The sequence below is a fragment of the Dermochelys coriacea genome, chromosome 1 (assembly GCF_009764565.3).
Source record: "Dermochelys coriacea isolate rDerCor1 chromosome 1, rDerCor1.pri.v4, whole genome shotgun sequence".
Lineage (NCBI taxonomy): Eukaryota > Metazoa > Chordata > Testudines > Dermochelyidae > Dermochelys > Dermochelys coriacea.
Genome location: NC_050068.2, coordinates 292021459 through 292038844, shown reverse-complemented (window position 1 = coordinate 292038844; position 17386 = coordinate 292021459). Strand labels below are relative to the sequence as shown.

General features: G+C 43.2%; 1 protein-coding gene across 2 annotated transcripts in view; it reads right to left on the bottom strand.

The window, feature by feature from the left end:
- PPM1H (protein phosphatase, Mg2+/Mn2+ dependent 1H) overlaps positions 1-5380 on the bottom strand; it is a 225245-nt gene extending 219865 nt beyond the window's left edge. The window contains exon 1 of one of the 2 annotated variants that reach the window (XM_038396952.2): positions 4709-5380. In XM_038396952.2, the coding sequence (XP_038252880.1) occupies positions 4709-4956 (248 nt within the window). In that variant the 5' untranslated portion in view covers positions 4957-5380. The remainder of the gene's footprint in view (positions 1-4708) is intronic. The other variant, XM_043494125.1, reaches the window with a different exon arrangement.
- Positions 5381-17386: the final 12006 nt, after the last annotated feature.

The following is a 17386-nucleotide window of genomic DNA, read 5'->3' as shown; positions in this document are numbered from 1 at the left end:
AACAGCAAGCGTATTTAAAACAAAATTGCATGAACATTATAAGTTACCTTTGGAATAAAGGAAGTGTCTAGTTGAAAGAAATAACTATCTTTTGTCATTCTAAAGAAAGGGGTGGATCTAATGTCAAAGCTTGATAGGTCTCAATTCTTCTGGCTGAAGTAAAAGCCAGAAGGGAGGTTGTTTTCCAAGACGAAAACTTGCACTGAACTGCGCAGTGAATAAGCAAATAAGGAAAGCTCAGCAAGTCCCTGCAGATCCCATACTCAGATACCAGGAAGGAACAATACTTCATCCCTTGCCTCTAAGATATATTCTTGAGGATTTTTTTTTTTTTTTTTTTTTGCTCTCCATAGTATCTACATTGTACCACCAATTCACCTGAATGTGGAATGTAGAGAATATTACTAGACTGCAAATCTCAGATTTCAAAAAAAGGGTAGCTTATTAATCAAAATTAATTATTTTGTTACCATTATTACTTTAGTCACAAGATACTGAGAGATCATGAAGATCCCTTCTCTTTGGGGATCAATTATGGAAGAAATCATTGAAGTAGAGGCTTCCTTCAACTTTGTGACTGGAGACCTTATTTTGTCTGTGGCCCCAGTAGTTTGAGTTTATCCAGCACTAAAATATATATTTAAATAAAGATCCCTATCTTATCAGAATAGATTCTAAATGCTGACAGATTTGTATGATACCTTTAAGATGGATGCCAACAATAAAAGGATCTCTGGAGCCATAAGTGAACTGCCATGTCTGTTACTACACATTATGTGAAACCTAAAAGGATCCTAATATCGGTAATAGGAAAATTGACTTCATCCCTATGCACAGTAAGAGTGCATTTTCTTTCTTTACTCATGCCGAGATTTTCATAATTGTTGCTGACTTTTAGGTAGGGAAAGTGTTTATGCAAAGAGCTGACAAGATAGTGCAGTAAAGAAGTTAGTAAAGGAATTCCCATATGGAAATAAAGACATCAAGTTAATCACAGATAGATAATTCTGCATCTGGAAGATGCACTTTAAAACACAATGGAAAGTTAGGGGGAAACAGCCTTTTCTAGCCTTGCCTCTGAGAGAAAACTAGAGAAGCAAGGACTAAGTCACTCCATCAAATATTATGTCATGAGTTACTGCAGAGGGATAGCAGACTTCCCTCTGATATCCCTTTAATTAATTACTAAGGGAGATCTCAATAGAAAAGAAAACATTCTATTATAGTATGAATGTTAAAAAGTAGAGTGGGAAGACTTAGTTCTTTACAATAAAGCAAATCAACTTTTTGAAAAAATACATTACACCTTCCTATCCGTTTTCCAGGCAATTTTAAATTTCTGCCATCTCTATTCTCCCCTTGATATATGGTCATAACACCCATTATCATCAAATTCTATGTTGAGTCGAGGGAAGAACAGGCCGTTATATAACATCAAATCTTGTCACAATTAAGCCACAAAGAAGTTAGCATATATGCTAAATTTGAAGTTGGCAAACATGAAGAAGAGTTTGCCATTGTTTTCCTTTGTAAAACAACAACAATTTCCTGAACCCACATCCATTTTCTTTGCTCAGTAATGACTGTTTCTCCTGCTTTGCATTGAGAAGATGGTGCAATGCTGACATTTGCTTATTTCACCACAACTTCTGTAAACAATACCTTGGTATTCTACTTTGAAACACAACTTCAAAAGTTTTAGAAATTGTTTTCAGAGACAAACACTAATGGAAAAGTTTGCTAAGGAGACTATTTTCCCCTCTTTCCTCAGCAGTGGAAGAGCTCCCAATGGGGCCTATTCAACTCCCATTGAAGTCAATAAATGTCTCCCAATGAGTTCAATGAGAGTTGGATCAGGCCTTAAAAGCTATGTGAAACTAAGGGATGGTCTCTTTTCACATAGCTACCAACAGGTCCTGCAAATTAACTGAACTGCACCCCAGATTAATACTGTAAAAGTGAAATTTATTATACAGGTAAGATGAAGAGCTTCTTTTACTTATCACAACCACATTTAAGAAAATGGCTATCTGCAAACATTATTTCCCACACAGTCCCACTATGCTTTTGTTTTCTAGCATCACACTTTTCCTTCTTGAAAGATTCATTCCACATTAAAACTTTGTTCAACTCCCAGACACGTGCTTAGTCCACTAACAACAATCTATTTTGTACTTCATTATTGACTTGCTGTACCCTTTAGCGAATCATTGAACCTCAGTTAGCCTCTTTGGTAAAGAACGAATGAGTTACAGATTATTTTAGGACCAGAACAATTTAAAGTTTTGCAAACATTCAAACCTCACCCATTTTAATAGCTCACAGCCAAGTTGTTTGACGGTCCCTAAAATTGTGAGGAAAAAGAAAACTTAAAATTCTCTAAATCCCATTTTACATTTCAGCACTTCCAATCATGTTAGAACAGATCATTTGTACCTTTTTATAAGGCTACCATTTGCGCATTAAGGCCTTGCTCCTACTCCTAAAGCTGTCAGAGTTAGTTTTTCTATTACCTTTAAAGGCTATGTCTACATTGTCACTTTTGTCAGTATAACTTATGTCACTCGGGTATGGGGAAAAAAACCCCCACCCCTCTGAGCAACATAAATTACACTAACAGAAGTGCCATTGTGGACAGCACTATGTTCTCTTGCCAACATAGTTACTGCCACTCATTGGGGATGGTTTAATTATGCCGACAGGAGCCCTCTCCTTTCGGCATACAGCAGCTATGCAGGAGACCTTATAACGGTGCAGCGCATCGGTGCCGCTGTAAGCTCTTAGTGTAGACATGGCATTGCATTAGGTTCTAAGAGACAATCTCACAGAAAGGAAGAGATTTCTCTCCCAACCCTTGGATTGTTCTTAGGATCTGTAATTTATGCATTCCTATTGCCTGGTTACAGTTTGTAAACTCCAGACTTCAATCCTGCTCCCATTAAAGCAAATGGTAACACTAATACTGAATTGAACGGGAGCACAATCATGCACCAGTATATAAGTCTCTCTGTAACTGGCTCCCTTGTTGAACAGTGGGATGGGGCCTCCCATCCAAGCAAGCTCTGCACTTTGTGTTCTGCTCTTGAAGAACTGGCCCTAAGAGATCACTTGCCTTCATTGTGCTTAAGACTGGAACTGGCAATTGACCAGATACACAATTCCTTCCAAAATAAACAGCAATGATATGACTCAAGGCAATGAATTATGGGCTCTGCAGTGAGTGTCCAGAACTATTCATTTCTCAGCTTGTCTATATCTTCACAATATGTTTAGAGCTTGGGATCCTCAAGTCCCTCTTAAACATGGATCTTCCATACAATATTTGCAATGGCAAGTCTTGGATCTTCAGTACATCAGAGAGAGGACATTAGGCCAGCATAAAAATGTATTTGAACGCAGCTAGCTCTAAAGGAAGCTGCCCACAACTGTGTCCCTTCACCATTCCTTGTTAATAAACAAACTACCTAAATCAAGTTTGGTGTCAGTGCATATTTTCATTCGAATCAGCAACACACACATAAAGATGCTCAACTGATTTATCCCCCACCCCACCCCCAGCCCAGTGCTAATAAAGTCATTTTCAAAGAGTACGAAAGTCTCACTTTCATCAAATCCCCTCTATCTAAGCATTCACAATACATCCAGTCACCAGCAATTATCACCGGGATTTAGCAGAGCAGTTTATCATTTTAATCCTTTTACTGAGGAAAATTAAGTATGTAGTACAGTGGTAATCAGTTGTGGCAGCAGAGGAGTCTGAGATACAGGAGATGAGCTGGGGTGCAAGAGCACCAGAAAACTACTGTAGTCTCCTTCATTCCACCTTCCTAGCCCAGCCCCCAGAGCCACTGTGTACAAGGAGGATGGAAATTTTTTAGAATGGGAGTGATCAATGACAAACACTGGTGTTGCGCTCCGCGTTGCACAGGCCTGGGAAAGGATGTGTTAAATCCTATTTCCCCATCCTCTCCAGCAACACAAACAGAGTTAGCCACCTAACATAATCCTCTCACTCAAACATGCGTATGCACCAATTTTGGATTAGCCAAAATTCTGTTATTAAACGTCTGTAAGAATTCCTTCCCCCGGGCAGCCCAGAGAGAAAAGCAGAACAACTTTATTTTGCAAAACAAGGGGATCACTTCAGGAAGGGAGAAAGCAGCCTGCCCTGGGAGAGGCTCCAAGCAAGAGACCCACTCAGCTCAACACATGCACCACCCACCCCTAGCAGGGGCAGAAAACATCCCTGCTAGGTGGAGGCAGCATGTGACAAGAGACAGGGCCGGCCCCCAGGGGCCCTAGCCCCATAGAATCATAGACTATCAGGGTTGGAAGGGACCTCAGGAGGTCATCTAGTCCAACCCCCGGCCCAAAGCAGGGCCAATCCCCAATTTTTGCCCCAGATCCCTCAATGGCCCCCTCAAGGTTTGAACTCACAATCCTGGGTTTCGCAGGCCAGGGCTCAAACCACAGAGCTGCCCCTCCCCCCCCCCATGGCACGGGAAGAGAAGGGGAAAGGAGCAGCGAGGGGCTGATGCGCATTACCCTGGATGGGCCCGGACACTATTAGCGTGTGTGCTCCGCTGCCCCCCCCCCCACACCGCCCTGGAGCGCCGCCGCCCCCCCTCCAGGTGACACCCGCTGCCCGGGCTGGAAGAAGCGGGGCTGGAGCATGGCCGCGCCGCGCCGGGGAGGCTGCGGTACTCACTCGGCGTATCCCGTGGTCCAGGGCAGGCGCTTGGTCTCCGTGTGGAGGATGAGGATGGGCCGGGCGATGTGGTCGGCGGAGCACTCCACCTCGTCCGCCGACAGCCCCAGGAACTCGGGTCTCCCGTAGGGGAAGCGCAGGGGCAGGTCCGAGCCGCCGCCGCCGCCTCCGCCGCGCTCCGAGCCCGAGCCGCCAGCCATGATGCCTCCCATGAAATTGGCCACGGCAGACTTCACCCGCGTGAGCATGTTACTCCCGCCGGCCGGCCGGCCGGCCGCCCCCGCAGCCCCTTCCAGCGCGGGGAGCCGGGGCGCTGCTCCTCAGGCTGCTCCCGCGACACTTCCGCAGTGGCGGAGCGGCATGGAGCGAGCGGCCGGGGAATTCACCAGCGGGGGCGAGCGAGGGGCTGCGGAGCGCGGGCTGCGGCGGCAGCCGGTTCCCCCTCCCCGGCCGAGGAGCGCTGAACTAAGCCCAGGAGCGGCGGCGGCGTCATGTGATTTACCCGGGCCGCTTCCTGCTCCTCCTGCTGCAAAAAAAAAAAAACTCCTGGCAGGGGCAGCAGAGGGGCTTGGGCGGCAGCTACCCCTTCCACCTCCCCGCGGCAGCAGCCGTGCAGGCACGTTTGGTGCTCGGAGGAATGTTTTCAGGGCGGAGGAGTGGTGAGGCTCGTGGGCAGATTAGGGTCATCAGAAAGCTGTCAATAAAACAGGTGTGAATTCACGCCCTGCCCAGAGGGCTCTGGGAGTTCACCTTATTACCTCAGCGATTCGCCCGAAAGGCAGGTTGAATGAAGACATCAGAATGAAGTGAGCTGTAGCTCATGAAAGCTTATGCTCAAATAAATTTGTTAGTCTCGAAGGTGCCACACAAAGAAAAGGAATAGGTGTGGCACCTTAGAGACTAACAAATTTATTTGAGCATAAGCTTTCGTGAGCTACAGCTCACTTCATCGGATGCATTTGGTGGAAAAAACACACATTTTTCCTCCAAATGCATCCGATGAAGTGAGCTGTAGCTCACGAAAGCTTATGCTCTAATAAATTTGTTAGTCTCTAAGGTGCCGCAAGTCCTCCTTTTCTTTTTGCGAATACAGACTAACACGGCTGCTACTCTGAAACCTGTCATTAAGGTGCCACAAGTCCTCCTTTTCTTTTTGTGGATACAGACTAACAGGGCTGCTACTCCTAAATCTGTGCGAGTTGGATTCCCTTTAAGTAAATAAAGAGCCCTGCAATTATGGATTGCATGGTGGAAAGAGGGAAATCCTGATGCAGCAGCTAACTCTAGGGGAGATTAAAAAGAAAAATACTTCCCTCTCATAGTAAAACGATACGTTCATTTTGGACACAAATCGCACTTTCCCTCTAACACTGCAATTTTATCTAACTCTGGATTCAACTTTACAATTGATACAGTGCAGCTAGTGTTGTGGGATATTTTATTTTTTAATGCTATGATATTGAAATCAGGGATAAACCTAAAAGTCAAGAGGTAGGAAGCTCAGAACTATCCGAACAAAAGTGATACCTTACAAAAGACATTGAAGGGCATCTTTTAAAAAATGTTTATTTACAGTATTAAAATTTAATTGTATCTTATCCTTCAAGGACTGGTGGCAGTTTGGATCAGAACTGCTGGTGTCTGTTGGCTTACACCATTAGAACCAACTTGTTAAAACGTGGGTCATATATAGCATGTGCAGTTTAATATTGCCTACTTTGTATAAGGAAGTGGATTATATCATGATAAAGTTCTTCCTCCTTGCCTTATAAAGTTCACCAATGCACATTTTCCTGTTTAAAAAAAAAAATAGCTGTACAAAGAAAGTCAAAACTTGGTCATTAACTAAGATCCCAATCCTTCCAAACACTTACACAGGCAAGTAAATGTATGTATATTTTACAGGACTGGGGTCTAAGACCTTATTTACCTGTAGGCTCTCCTGTCTTAATTTTAACAACTGGTCATGGTGAGTGTTTGTAGATAGGAATGATAATTTCTAAACCCCAATAATTATGTCTGTTTCAGATTCTTTATTTGGAGGCCTGAGGAATTTGAAGGGTATTCATTAGTTTTTCATTTCAAAGTTGTTTATTCGAGACAGTAATTAAGCCTGTTCAGCCAAAGGTAGATTAATGAAGCTAACACTAAATATGTGATAAGGGCCCCATGAAATACAGAGCCACAGAAACCAAATATCCTACATACATGTTTGTTTGTTTAGTACGGTATGGAGCTAGTACTTCACCATTTATATTCTAGGACCTACATATGCAAAAGTATTTGAAATTAGCACCTCACAGAAACATGTTGTAAACCTTCCAGTACTACTACTTGTGCATTTCAGGTTTTATCTCCCTGATTAAGTTGCATAGGTCACCATTTTAAACAAAATGTGAAGAAAAAACAAAGCGCAATAGAGGCCTGTTAAAATTTAAATATCTCCACTGGGGTGTCACTACTGGCAAAAAAATTATCTAGAGTTGTCCATATTTGACAGGGGAAGACAAGACCAGGATGTTTGGGGTTCTGTTAAATGGCCTGTATTTTTGACTGTCTTGGTACAATTACCCCTCAGTCAGCCTTTTTCCAACTGCAGATCACCTCACTATCCTCTTCACTTGCCTGTTAAATGACCTGTAATTTTCACTGGATGAACACTGCAACCCATGTTGCCTTACTAACCCTACTAAGAGCCCCTGAACATGCAGAATAGGAGGAGCAAGCAGATGGAACCTAGTAGAACTCCACCCAAGTACCTTTGGGGAAGACGAGCAATCTTAGATCTTTCTGTGAACAGGACAGAGTCACTTAAAAGCAGCTTCATGTATTTCCAGTGAGACAGCACTTTATGATCAACAGTGTCAGAGGCAGCTGATATGTAATATAAGTCCAGATCTCATCTTCAGCCATTCCCAGGAAGAGATGATCGGCTAATGCAACCACAATGCAGACTTTGTGCTGTACCCAGTTGGGTCCCAAATTCACAAGGATCAAGGAAATGTGAGGCCCGTAGAAACCATAAGAGCTATTTCACCACAACCTTTTCAATAATGTTAGCCACTAAGGAAAGATTAGATACAGGATGAAAATCAGATTGTCAACATTAACATGATTTCTTGAACAAAATCGTAATAATGATTCCTTAAGAGAAGACAATGAGCCTACTCTTTAAGGGAGGCATTGACAGACTCCATTAGCACTGGGCCACTGGGCCCAGCACCCATACCCCTTTGGCCTTTACTGGCCACGAAGATCCAGAATCCGGAGCACATCTTGTGGCATGAAATTTCCCCAACAAATCCAGTACTTTGGAGAGCATCAGTGGGCAAAATTTCGATAGAGATTATGTAGTATTTGTCACCCATGCCCTGAGAGGCATAAATTTAAACAAAATGTAAAGATGAACAAAGAGAAACATGGGCCTGTTAGAATCTGAATGACTTCCTCTACACGATAACAAGAGATTTCCTCACAGCAGGAGGAACTCCAGTCAGACACCAAGTGGAAACAGCCTGGACTAACTAAGCTATTTGCCAAACAAAACAAATCTCTATGCTGACTGAGGGTCTGTGGATGTTATGTTGGAGGCAAAGAACTTTGTATTTGCCTCCTTTATAGGCATGGAGGGAGTGATAGTTCAGTGGTTTGAGCATTGGTCCACTAAACCCAGGGTTGTGCGTTCAATCCTTGAGGGGGCTATTTAGGGATCTGGACAAAATAAAAAGTTGGGGATTGGTCCTGCTTTGAGCAGGGGGATGGACTAGATGACTTCCTGAGGTTCCTTCCAGCCCTCATATTCTATGATTTAATAGTGTAAAAAATGTTTTACAGTGTCTGTCAGTTTCAACCCAACATTTTCATCACTGGCATTTTAGCCATCTTCCCTCTCACATCATCTGTAAATCAAGGTGACTTGACTTTTATCTGTGAATCAGAGGATATCACAGAAGAGGCTGCCACTATACTATAGCTGAGGCCAGCTGATTGTTGTAAAATGGTAAACATATCTATTGTCTCTCACAGAGTCCCATGGAAATGCTCCAGTTACATGACTACCTGGGAGAAGGCCATTAAAAAAGAGATTGACAGAGCCAGAAGAGTAAACAGAAGTCACCTACTACAGGACAGGCCCAACAAAGAAAATAACAGAACGCCACTAGCCATCACCTTCAGCCCCCAACTAAAACCTCTCCAACGCATCATCAAGGATCTACAACCTATCCTGAAGGACGACCCATCACTCTCACAGATCTTGGGAGACAGACCAGTCCTTGCTTACAGACAGCCCCCCAATCTGAAGCAAATACTCACCAGCAACCACCCACCACACAATAGAACCACTAACCCAGGAACCTATCCTTGCAACAAAGCCCGTTGCCAACTCTGTCCACATATCTATTCAGGGGACACCATCATAGAGCCTAATCACATCAGCCACACTATCAGAGACTCGTTCACTTGCGCATCTACCAATGTGATATATGCCATCATGTGCCAGCAATGCCCCTCTGCCATGTACATTGGTCAAACTGGACAGTCTCTACGTAAAAGAATAAATGGACACAAATCAGACATCAAGAATTATAACATTCAAAAACCAGTCGGAGAACACTTCAATCTCTCCGGTCACTCGATTACAGACCTGAGAGTGGCTATCCTTCAACAAAAAAACTTCAAAAACAGACTCCAAGGAGAGACTGCTGAATTGGAATTAATTTGCAAACTGGATACAATTAACTTAGGCTTGAATAGAGACTGGGAATGGATGAGTCATTACACAAAGTAAAACTATTTCCCCATGGTATTTCTCCCTCCCACCCCAGCCCCCACTGTTCCTCAGACGTTCTTGTTAACTGCTGGAAATGGCCCACCTTGCTTGTCACCATGAAAGGTTTTCCTCCTCCCCCCCCTCCTGCTGGTGATGGCTTATCTTAAGTGATCACTCTCCTTACAGAGTGTATGATACAACCCATTGTTTCATGTTCTCTGTGTGTGTATATAAATCTCCCCACTGTATTTTCCACCGAATGCATCCGATGAAGTGAGCTGTAGCTCACAAAAGCTTATGCTCAAATAAATTTGTTAGTCTCTCTAAGGTGCCACAAGTACTCCTTTTCTTTTTGCGAATACAGACTAACACAGCTGCTACTCTGAAATCTGTCATAAAAAAATACCTCATCCTTACATAAAGGTGCGCCCCAATGTCAAACTGCAGGAGGTAATGGTCAGGCCATATTGGAGATATGTTCTCTGGGGCCTGGGCATATAGAATAGTATCCTGGCCTATGATCCATCCTGGTACCTTTATGTGATTATGAGAAAGACCTCAAAAGGTATGGCAATTGAGTTCAGAGAAACATCCAAGTGCCAACCTGTCTATCCAAATGTTTTAAAACTGACTCTCTCCCTCTCTAAAACCCTGTGGCTGAAGCCAGAAAAAGGCCACTCAAACTGGATTTTTTAATTCTACATCACTTGTAAATATTCTCTCAGAGAGCTGCACCACTGTAACTGATATATATACAAAACAGAGATCCTGATCCTGAATGAATTCTACACAGGCAAGTCAGTGGGGCTCTGCCAGGGCCAGAAATACACTCTCATGGAGCTCGCTGCAGATCAACACCATGGTTTGCCACCTTGCCCTGTAAGTTATTTCTTCCATTTAAAAAACAACTTTTTATTGAGAAGAAAAAATACAATAACATTTACAAACAGGGCACTAATACAAAACCCCATGTAACAGAAAGAAAAGAAACAGCTCTACTTTGCATAGGATGTTTTAAAGAAAATAAAAGGATACAATATTTTTAAGCCATCACAATTTTTGTTTAGACCACCCAAGTGATTTACACTGTATTCTCATCATCATTCATTGTTTCAAGAAAACACAACAAAATTCAACTTAAAAAATAGTGCTTGCAAAAAACACCCCTATAAATGATGTGGAATAGTGGTGTATTTGTACACTGTTCTGTCTGTCAAGAGTGTAGGAGTGCTTAAGCAGAGATCATCCGATAGGAGTTACTGGAAGAATGGGCATATGTAAAGAATGAGCATCAAGTCGATGTATTTCTGGAGGAAGATTATTCAATTACTGTTCATAAAAACAATCCTGATACAGGTCCTTTTTGTTTCTTTTGCAGAGTTTATGGATGTTCTTGAATATATTCCAAGAGAGGCACTAGTTCTTCTGAAAATCCTTAAATAAGTTCTCAAATATATCTGTTTTCTACATGTATAAAGAAAGGATGATAGTGTGTATACCATACCACAAAAGGCCTACTTCTGCTCTCTTCAAGGTCAACAAGAGCATAATTGGACCTAAAGCATTTATTTCAGGAGTGTTAATATTACTTGCTTGTACATTTTAGTACTTTCTTTCATTTAATTTTTCTTCACTGGCCTCTGCCTTGCTCTGATTGAAATCAAAGGGAAGATTCCCAAAGACTTCAGTGAGAGCAGAAGGAGGTTTGATATGAGAGGAATACAGCATTTCTAATAGGACCCAAGTGTCATTACCCTGCTGCATATGTACAAAATCAGTTAGTGCCACGTCACAGGTCTATGCTGGTGACCAATGTAGTGATTGTACTACTATCATCACTGGCCACCTGCTAGCATCGTATGGTGAAAAGGAGGCCAAATGCATAAGTCCTCCCTGCTGGTACACAGCCTCTCCACCATGAAGACCCAGTAACTAGGCCATCGCTTGCCCAGGCAGCAACATGGGGCACCACCGGTGTAATGAGCAGGTCCACCAGTGTGTGGAATACGTGCTGATATTCATTAACCCATGCTCCCAGCTATTGGATTGATGGTGAAGGCCTCAGCGGTCTCTATGGTGGAGAGCTACACTCAAACAGTGTAACAAGCAGGTGCAGGCATAGGAGTTATCCACTACTATAGAGGAAACATGGAATGATTCCGTAACCCATGGCCACACACTGCACCCTACCCCCTGCCAGTTGTCTTGGGAGTACGTGCCATTGGAGTTCAAGAGAATGGGTGAGAGTGTGTGGATGGTGCCACGCAAGCCATTACCACTTCTCGCATATGAGTTCTGAGGATGGAGGAAAGTCCTACAGTGATAGGTGAGGGGTGAAGTGACAGGTGTGGTGACGCTGGTGGTCATAGTCACAGATCTATACGCAGGCAGCCCTCATGGGCTGGTCACCTGGTGCTGTGCCTGGAAGTAGCAGAACCATTCGGCAACATCTTGGGCATCTGAGCAACTCTATTCATGATTACTCTGCTTATCCCATATGAGGCTAGAAAAGATGTGCGGTCAGAAAATGAGCAAACTCATAATCACAATAGCTTCATGGAAGGTTAGGACTCTATATGACAACCCTACCACCAGTGGGCCTGAAAGAGGCACAGCACTTGTTGCAAGAGAACTGGTCAGATATAGTGTTGACATTGTCGCACTGAGTGAAACCAGACTCACTGATGAAGGGTAACTTGCAGAGATCGTTGCAGGGTACCCATTCTTCTGGTGAGGCTGCCCATCCACACAGCCATGACAATTGGGTGTTGGCTTTGCTATTAGCAATTCCATTGCTGCCAAGCTTGAAAGTCTACCTGATGGCATAAGTAATCGTCTTATGTTTCTATGATTGCCATTGAAACACGAGTAGTACACTACCACCCTCAGCACTTACACTCCCACCATGACAAATGCAGACAATGAGAAAGAAATGTTCTATGGTGATTTAGACAAACTCATAACATCTACAGCAGCATCAGATAAATTGATCATCACGGGAAACTTTAATGCAAGGATTGTAAGTAATGTGGTAACCGGGCAGTACACCCATTGGACAGCAAGGGACTGGGTAAGAGAATAGCAAAGGAACTCTGCTACTCAGTGAGTGCAACAAGCAGCAATTAGCAATCATTAATACTTTTTCCACCTACCAGACCAAAAAAACCACAACATGGATGCGCCCAAGATCCAAACAATGCCATCTTATTGACTATATCATTGTTCTGGGGTGAATTTTACTGAATGTACAAATCACTACAGCCATGCATGGAACAGGTTGCTGGACAGACCATTGCATGATGCGTTCCAAACTCTTACTGGTAATACAACCAGTGCATCGCAAGTCATCATCTAAACTAATCAGATGGCTCAATGTAAAGCAATTACAAGATGAAGCTACACAGGCACAGCTCTGCAACAACATCACTCTAGCTCTGTCTGACCCTGCAGGACTGACTACTTAGTGCTAATGTAAATTGTGAGTGGGCAACTCTTCATGAAACTGAAGATCTCGTGACATTCCTGCAAAAATATTCAAGTATGAAGGCGAGACCTTGTTAAGGTGACTGTCTGGACTCTTTCTCGATATATGGAGAACTGAAGATATACTACATGACTTCAAAGATATTACTATTGTCACCATATACAACAGGAAAGGTGAAAAGTCCAACTGTGGCAACTATTGCAGTATCTTGTTACTCTCCACCACCGGAGTAGTCTTTGATTGTCTGCTACGCAACATCACTAATTGCGTGCTATCAGAGTCACAATGCAGTTTCACACCAACGCAAGGAATGGCAGACATGATATTTGTAGTTTGTCAGATGCAGGAGAAATACAGAGAACAGCAACAGGACCTTTACACTGTCTTCATCAACTTGGCTAAAGCATTCAACACCATCAGTAGTCCTGCACTTTTGCAATCATTATGTAAGTTTGGTTGTCCAGAAAAATTCACTAACATTCTGAGGCTATTTCATGACAGAATGCTCAGAGAAGTCTGTGCAGAGATATTCTGTCTGACCCATTTCCTTTCACTAATGGTATTAAATAGGGCAGCATAATTGGTCCAATCCTGTTCAATCTCTTCTATGTAGCAATGATTGATGATGTTGCAAGAGAGCTGAATGTGAGTATCAGGATATTCAGAGACTCATAGTTCCTTTGCAAGATTATTCAACCTGAACAGGCTGCAATCTTCCACAAAAGTCTTTGAGGCAATTGTTCATGGACTAGTGTATGCTGATAATTGTGCTCTAGAGGCACATACTACAGAAGAGATAGAATTGATTATGGATAGATTTGCAGAGCCTGCAGAAAGGTACAAGCTGACAATCAATATGAAAAAGACAGAAGTTGTGTCAGCCTGTATCAGGGAATACCTACACAAAATCAAAAGTCTCCATCAGCAACACTGAAAGCTGTTACAGACTTCTGCTATCTTGGCAGCAAATGGTTGAATAATGCTGCTATAGACAAGGAACTGACAAGTCGTAGCAACAAAGCCAGTTCATCATTTGGCAAACTATAAGTCAGAGTCTGGCAGCAACATGGTATTAAGCTTCAAACCAAGCTAAAAATCTATAAAGTGGTTGTGCTGTCCAATTTGTAGTATGGGTGAAAGACATTGCATCAAGCTTCTAGTTACGTTCCATTTATGACATCTGCGTACCACAGTCTGCTTCAAATGGGCAGGATAAATTTACCAATAATGAGGTTCTGCAATGTTGTCGGTCCACAAGGATTGAAGCCATATTTATCACATCACAGTTATGCTGGTGTTGAGGATGAATGAGTAAAATGCCAAATAAGTTGCTGTATGGCGAACTGAAAATGGACAACTGAATACAAGATGACCAGAAGAAACACTTCAAGGATGCATTGAAAAATAACTTGAAAAAGAGCAACATTCATGTCGACAGCTGGGAGTCTTCAGATATAGGTAGATCATCCTACCAAGTGATGGGGATACTCAGTTGGGATTAACCACCGTATGGATCTTGAAGCACAGAGGCTGAGTTGTAAACAGCAGCAGATTGAGCAGACATAGACTGAAATCCCTTCCTCGATATTGAGCTGGCTATGCACTCAGTGCAGAAAGGACTGCCACTTGCATGCTGGATTATTTAGCCACATTCGTACTCACAAGATGTAATACTGTTGTCAGTGTCATCTTTAGTCACGAAGAATACTAACACAAATATATACAAAGTGTGCACCAGTATGAAGATCTGTTACTGAACTGGGTCTGAGAGTATGTCAGAGTAGCTGTCCCAATATTATGGTGATGGGATTATATAAGTATCTGTATGGATAGTCATTTTAAGGGACAAACTTTGTCCCAATAGTTAGTACACAAGATGAAACCTGCTTAAGGCCCTGTTACTGCAAGTAAATCAGGAAGGCCAAATCACACTTGGAGTGCAGCTAGCAAGAGATTGAGATTGTTAAGAGTAACAAGAAGGGTTTCTTCAGGTATGTTAGCAACAAGAAGAAAGTCAAGGAAAGTATGGGCCCCTTACTGAATGAGGGAGGCAACCTAGTGACATAGGATGTGGAAAAAGCTAATTTACTCAATGCTTTTTTTGCCTCTGTCTTCATGAACAAGGTCAGCTCCCAAACTACTGCACTGGGCAGCACAGCATGGGGAGGAGGTGACCAGCCCTCTGTGGAGAAAGAAGTGGTTTGAGACTATTTAGAAAAGCTGGACGAGCATAAGTCCATGGGGCCGGATGTGCTGCATCTGAGAGTGCTAAAGGAGTTGGCGGATGTGATTGCAGAGCCATTGGCCATTATCTTTGAAAACCTCATGGTGATCAGGGGAGCTCCCGGACAACTGGAAAAAGGCTAATATACTGTCCATCTTTAAAAAAGGGAAGAAGGAGGATCCATGGAACTACAAGCCTGTCAGCCTCACCTCACTCCCTGGAAAAATCATGGAGCAGGTCCTCAAGGAATCAATTCTGAAGCACTTTGAGGAGAGGAAAGTGATCAGGAACAGTCAGCATTTACCAAGGGCAAGTCATGCCTGACTAATCTAATTGCCTTCTATGATGAGATAACTGGCTCTGTGGATGAGGGGAAAGCAGTGGATGTATTATTCCTTGACTTTAGCAAAGCTTTTGACATGGTCTCCCACAGTATTCTTAAAAAGAAAATGAGTACTTGTGGCATCTTAGAGACTAACAAATTTATTTGAGCATAAGCTTTTGTGAGCTACAGCTCACTTCATCGGATGCATTCAGTGAAAAATACAGTGGGGAGATTTATATACATAGAAAACAGGAAACAATGGGTGTTATCATACACACTGTAACCAGAGTGATCACTTAAGGTGAGCTATTACCAGCAGGAGAGCGGGCGGGGGGGGGGGGGACCTTTTGTAGTGATAATCAAGGTGGGTCATTTCCAGCAGTTGACAAGAACATCTGAGGAACAGTGGGGGGTGGAGGGGAAATAGCTTTACTTTGTGTAATGACCCATCGACTCCCAAGCCTAAGTTAATTGTATCCAGTTTGCAAATTAATTCCAATTCAGCAGTCTCTCGTTGGAGTCTGTTTTTGAAGCTTTTTTGTTGAAGTATTGCCACTTTTAGGTCTGTAATCGAGTGACCAGAGAGATTGAAGTGTTCTCCAACTGGTTTTTGAATGTTATAATTCTTGACGTCTGATTTGTGTCCATTTATTCTTTTACATAGAGACTGTCCAGTTTGACCAATGTACATGGCAGAGGGGCATTGCTGACACATGATGGCATATATCACATTGGTAGATGTGAAGGTGAACGAGCTTCTGATAGTGTGTCTGATGTGATTAGGCCCTATGATGGTGTCCCCTGAATAGATATGTGGACAGAGTTGGCAACGGGCTTTGTTGCAAGGATAGGTTCCTGGGTTAGTGGTTCTGTTGTATGGTGTGTGGTTGCTAGTGAGTATTTGCTTCCGGTTGCGGGGCTATCTGTAAACAAGGACTGGCCTGTCTCCCAAGATCTGTGAGAGTGATGGGTCGTCCTTCAGGATAGGTTGTAGATCCTTGATGATGCGTTGGAGAGGTTTTAGTTGGGGGCTGAAGGTGATGGCTATTGGCGTTCTGTTATTTTCTTTGTTGGGTCTGTCCTGTAGTAGCTGACTTCTGGATACTCTTCTGGCTCTATCAATCAGTTTCTTCACTTAAGCAGGTGGGTATTGTAGTTGTAAGAATGCTTGACAGAGATCTGGTAGGTGTTTGTCTCTGTCTGAGGGGTTGGAGCAAATGCGGTTGTATCGTAGAGCTTGGCTGTAGACAATAGATCGTGTGGTATGGTCTGGATGAAAGCTGCAGGCATGTAGGTAGGAATAGCAGTCAGTAGGTTTCCGGTATAGGGTAGTGTTTATGTGACCATTGCTTATTAGGACCGTAGTGTCCAGGAAGTGGATCTCTTGTGTGGACTGGTCCAGGCTGAGGATGATGGTGGGATGGAAATTGTTGAAATCCTGGTGGAATTCCTCAAGGGCTTCTTTTCCATGGGTCCAGATGATGAAGATGTCATAAACGTAGCGCAAGTAGAGTAGGGGCATTAGGGGACGAGAGCTGAGGAAGCGTTGTTCTAAGTCAGCCATAAAAATGTTGGCATACTGTGGGGCCATGCGGGTACCCATCGCAGTGCCGCTGATTTGAAGGTATACATTGTCCCCAAATGTGAAATAGTTATGGGTCAGGACAAAGTCACAAAGTTCAGCCACCAGTTTAGCCGTGACATTATCGGGGATACTGTTCCTGATGGCTTGTAGTCCATCTTTATGTGGAATGTTGGTGTAGAGGGCTTCTACATCCATAGTGGCCAGGATGGTGTTTTTAGGAAGATCACCAATGGATTGTAGTTTCCTCAGGAAGTCAGTGGTGTCTCGAAGATAGCTGGGAGTGCTGGTA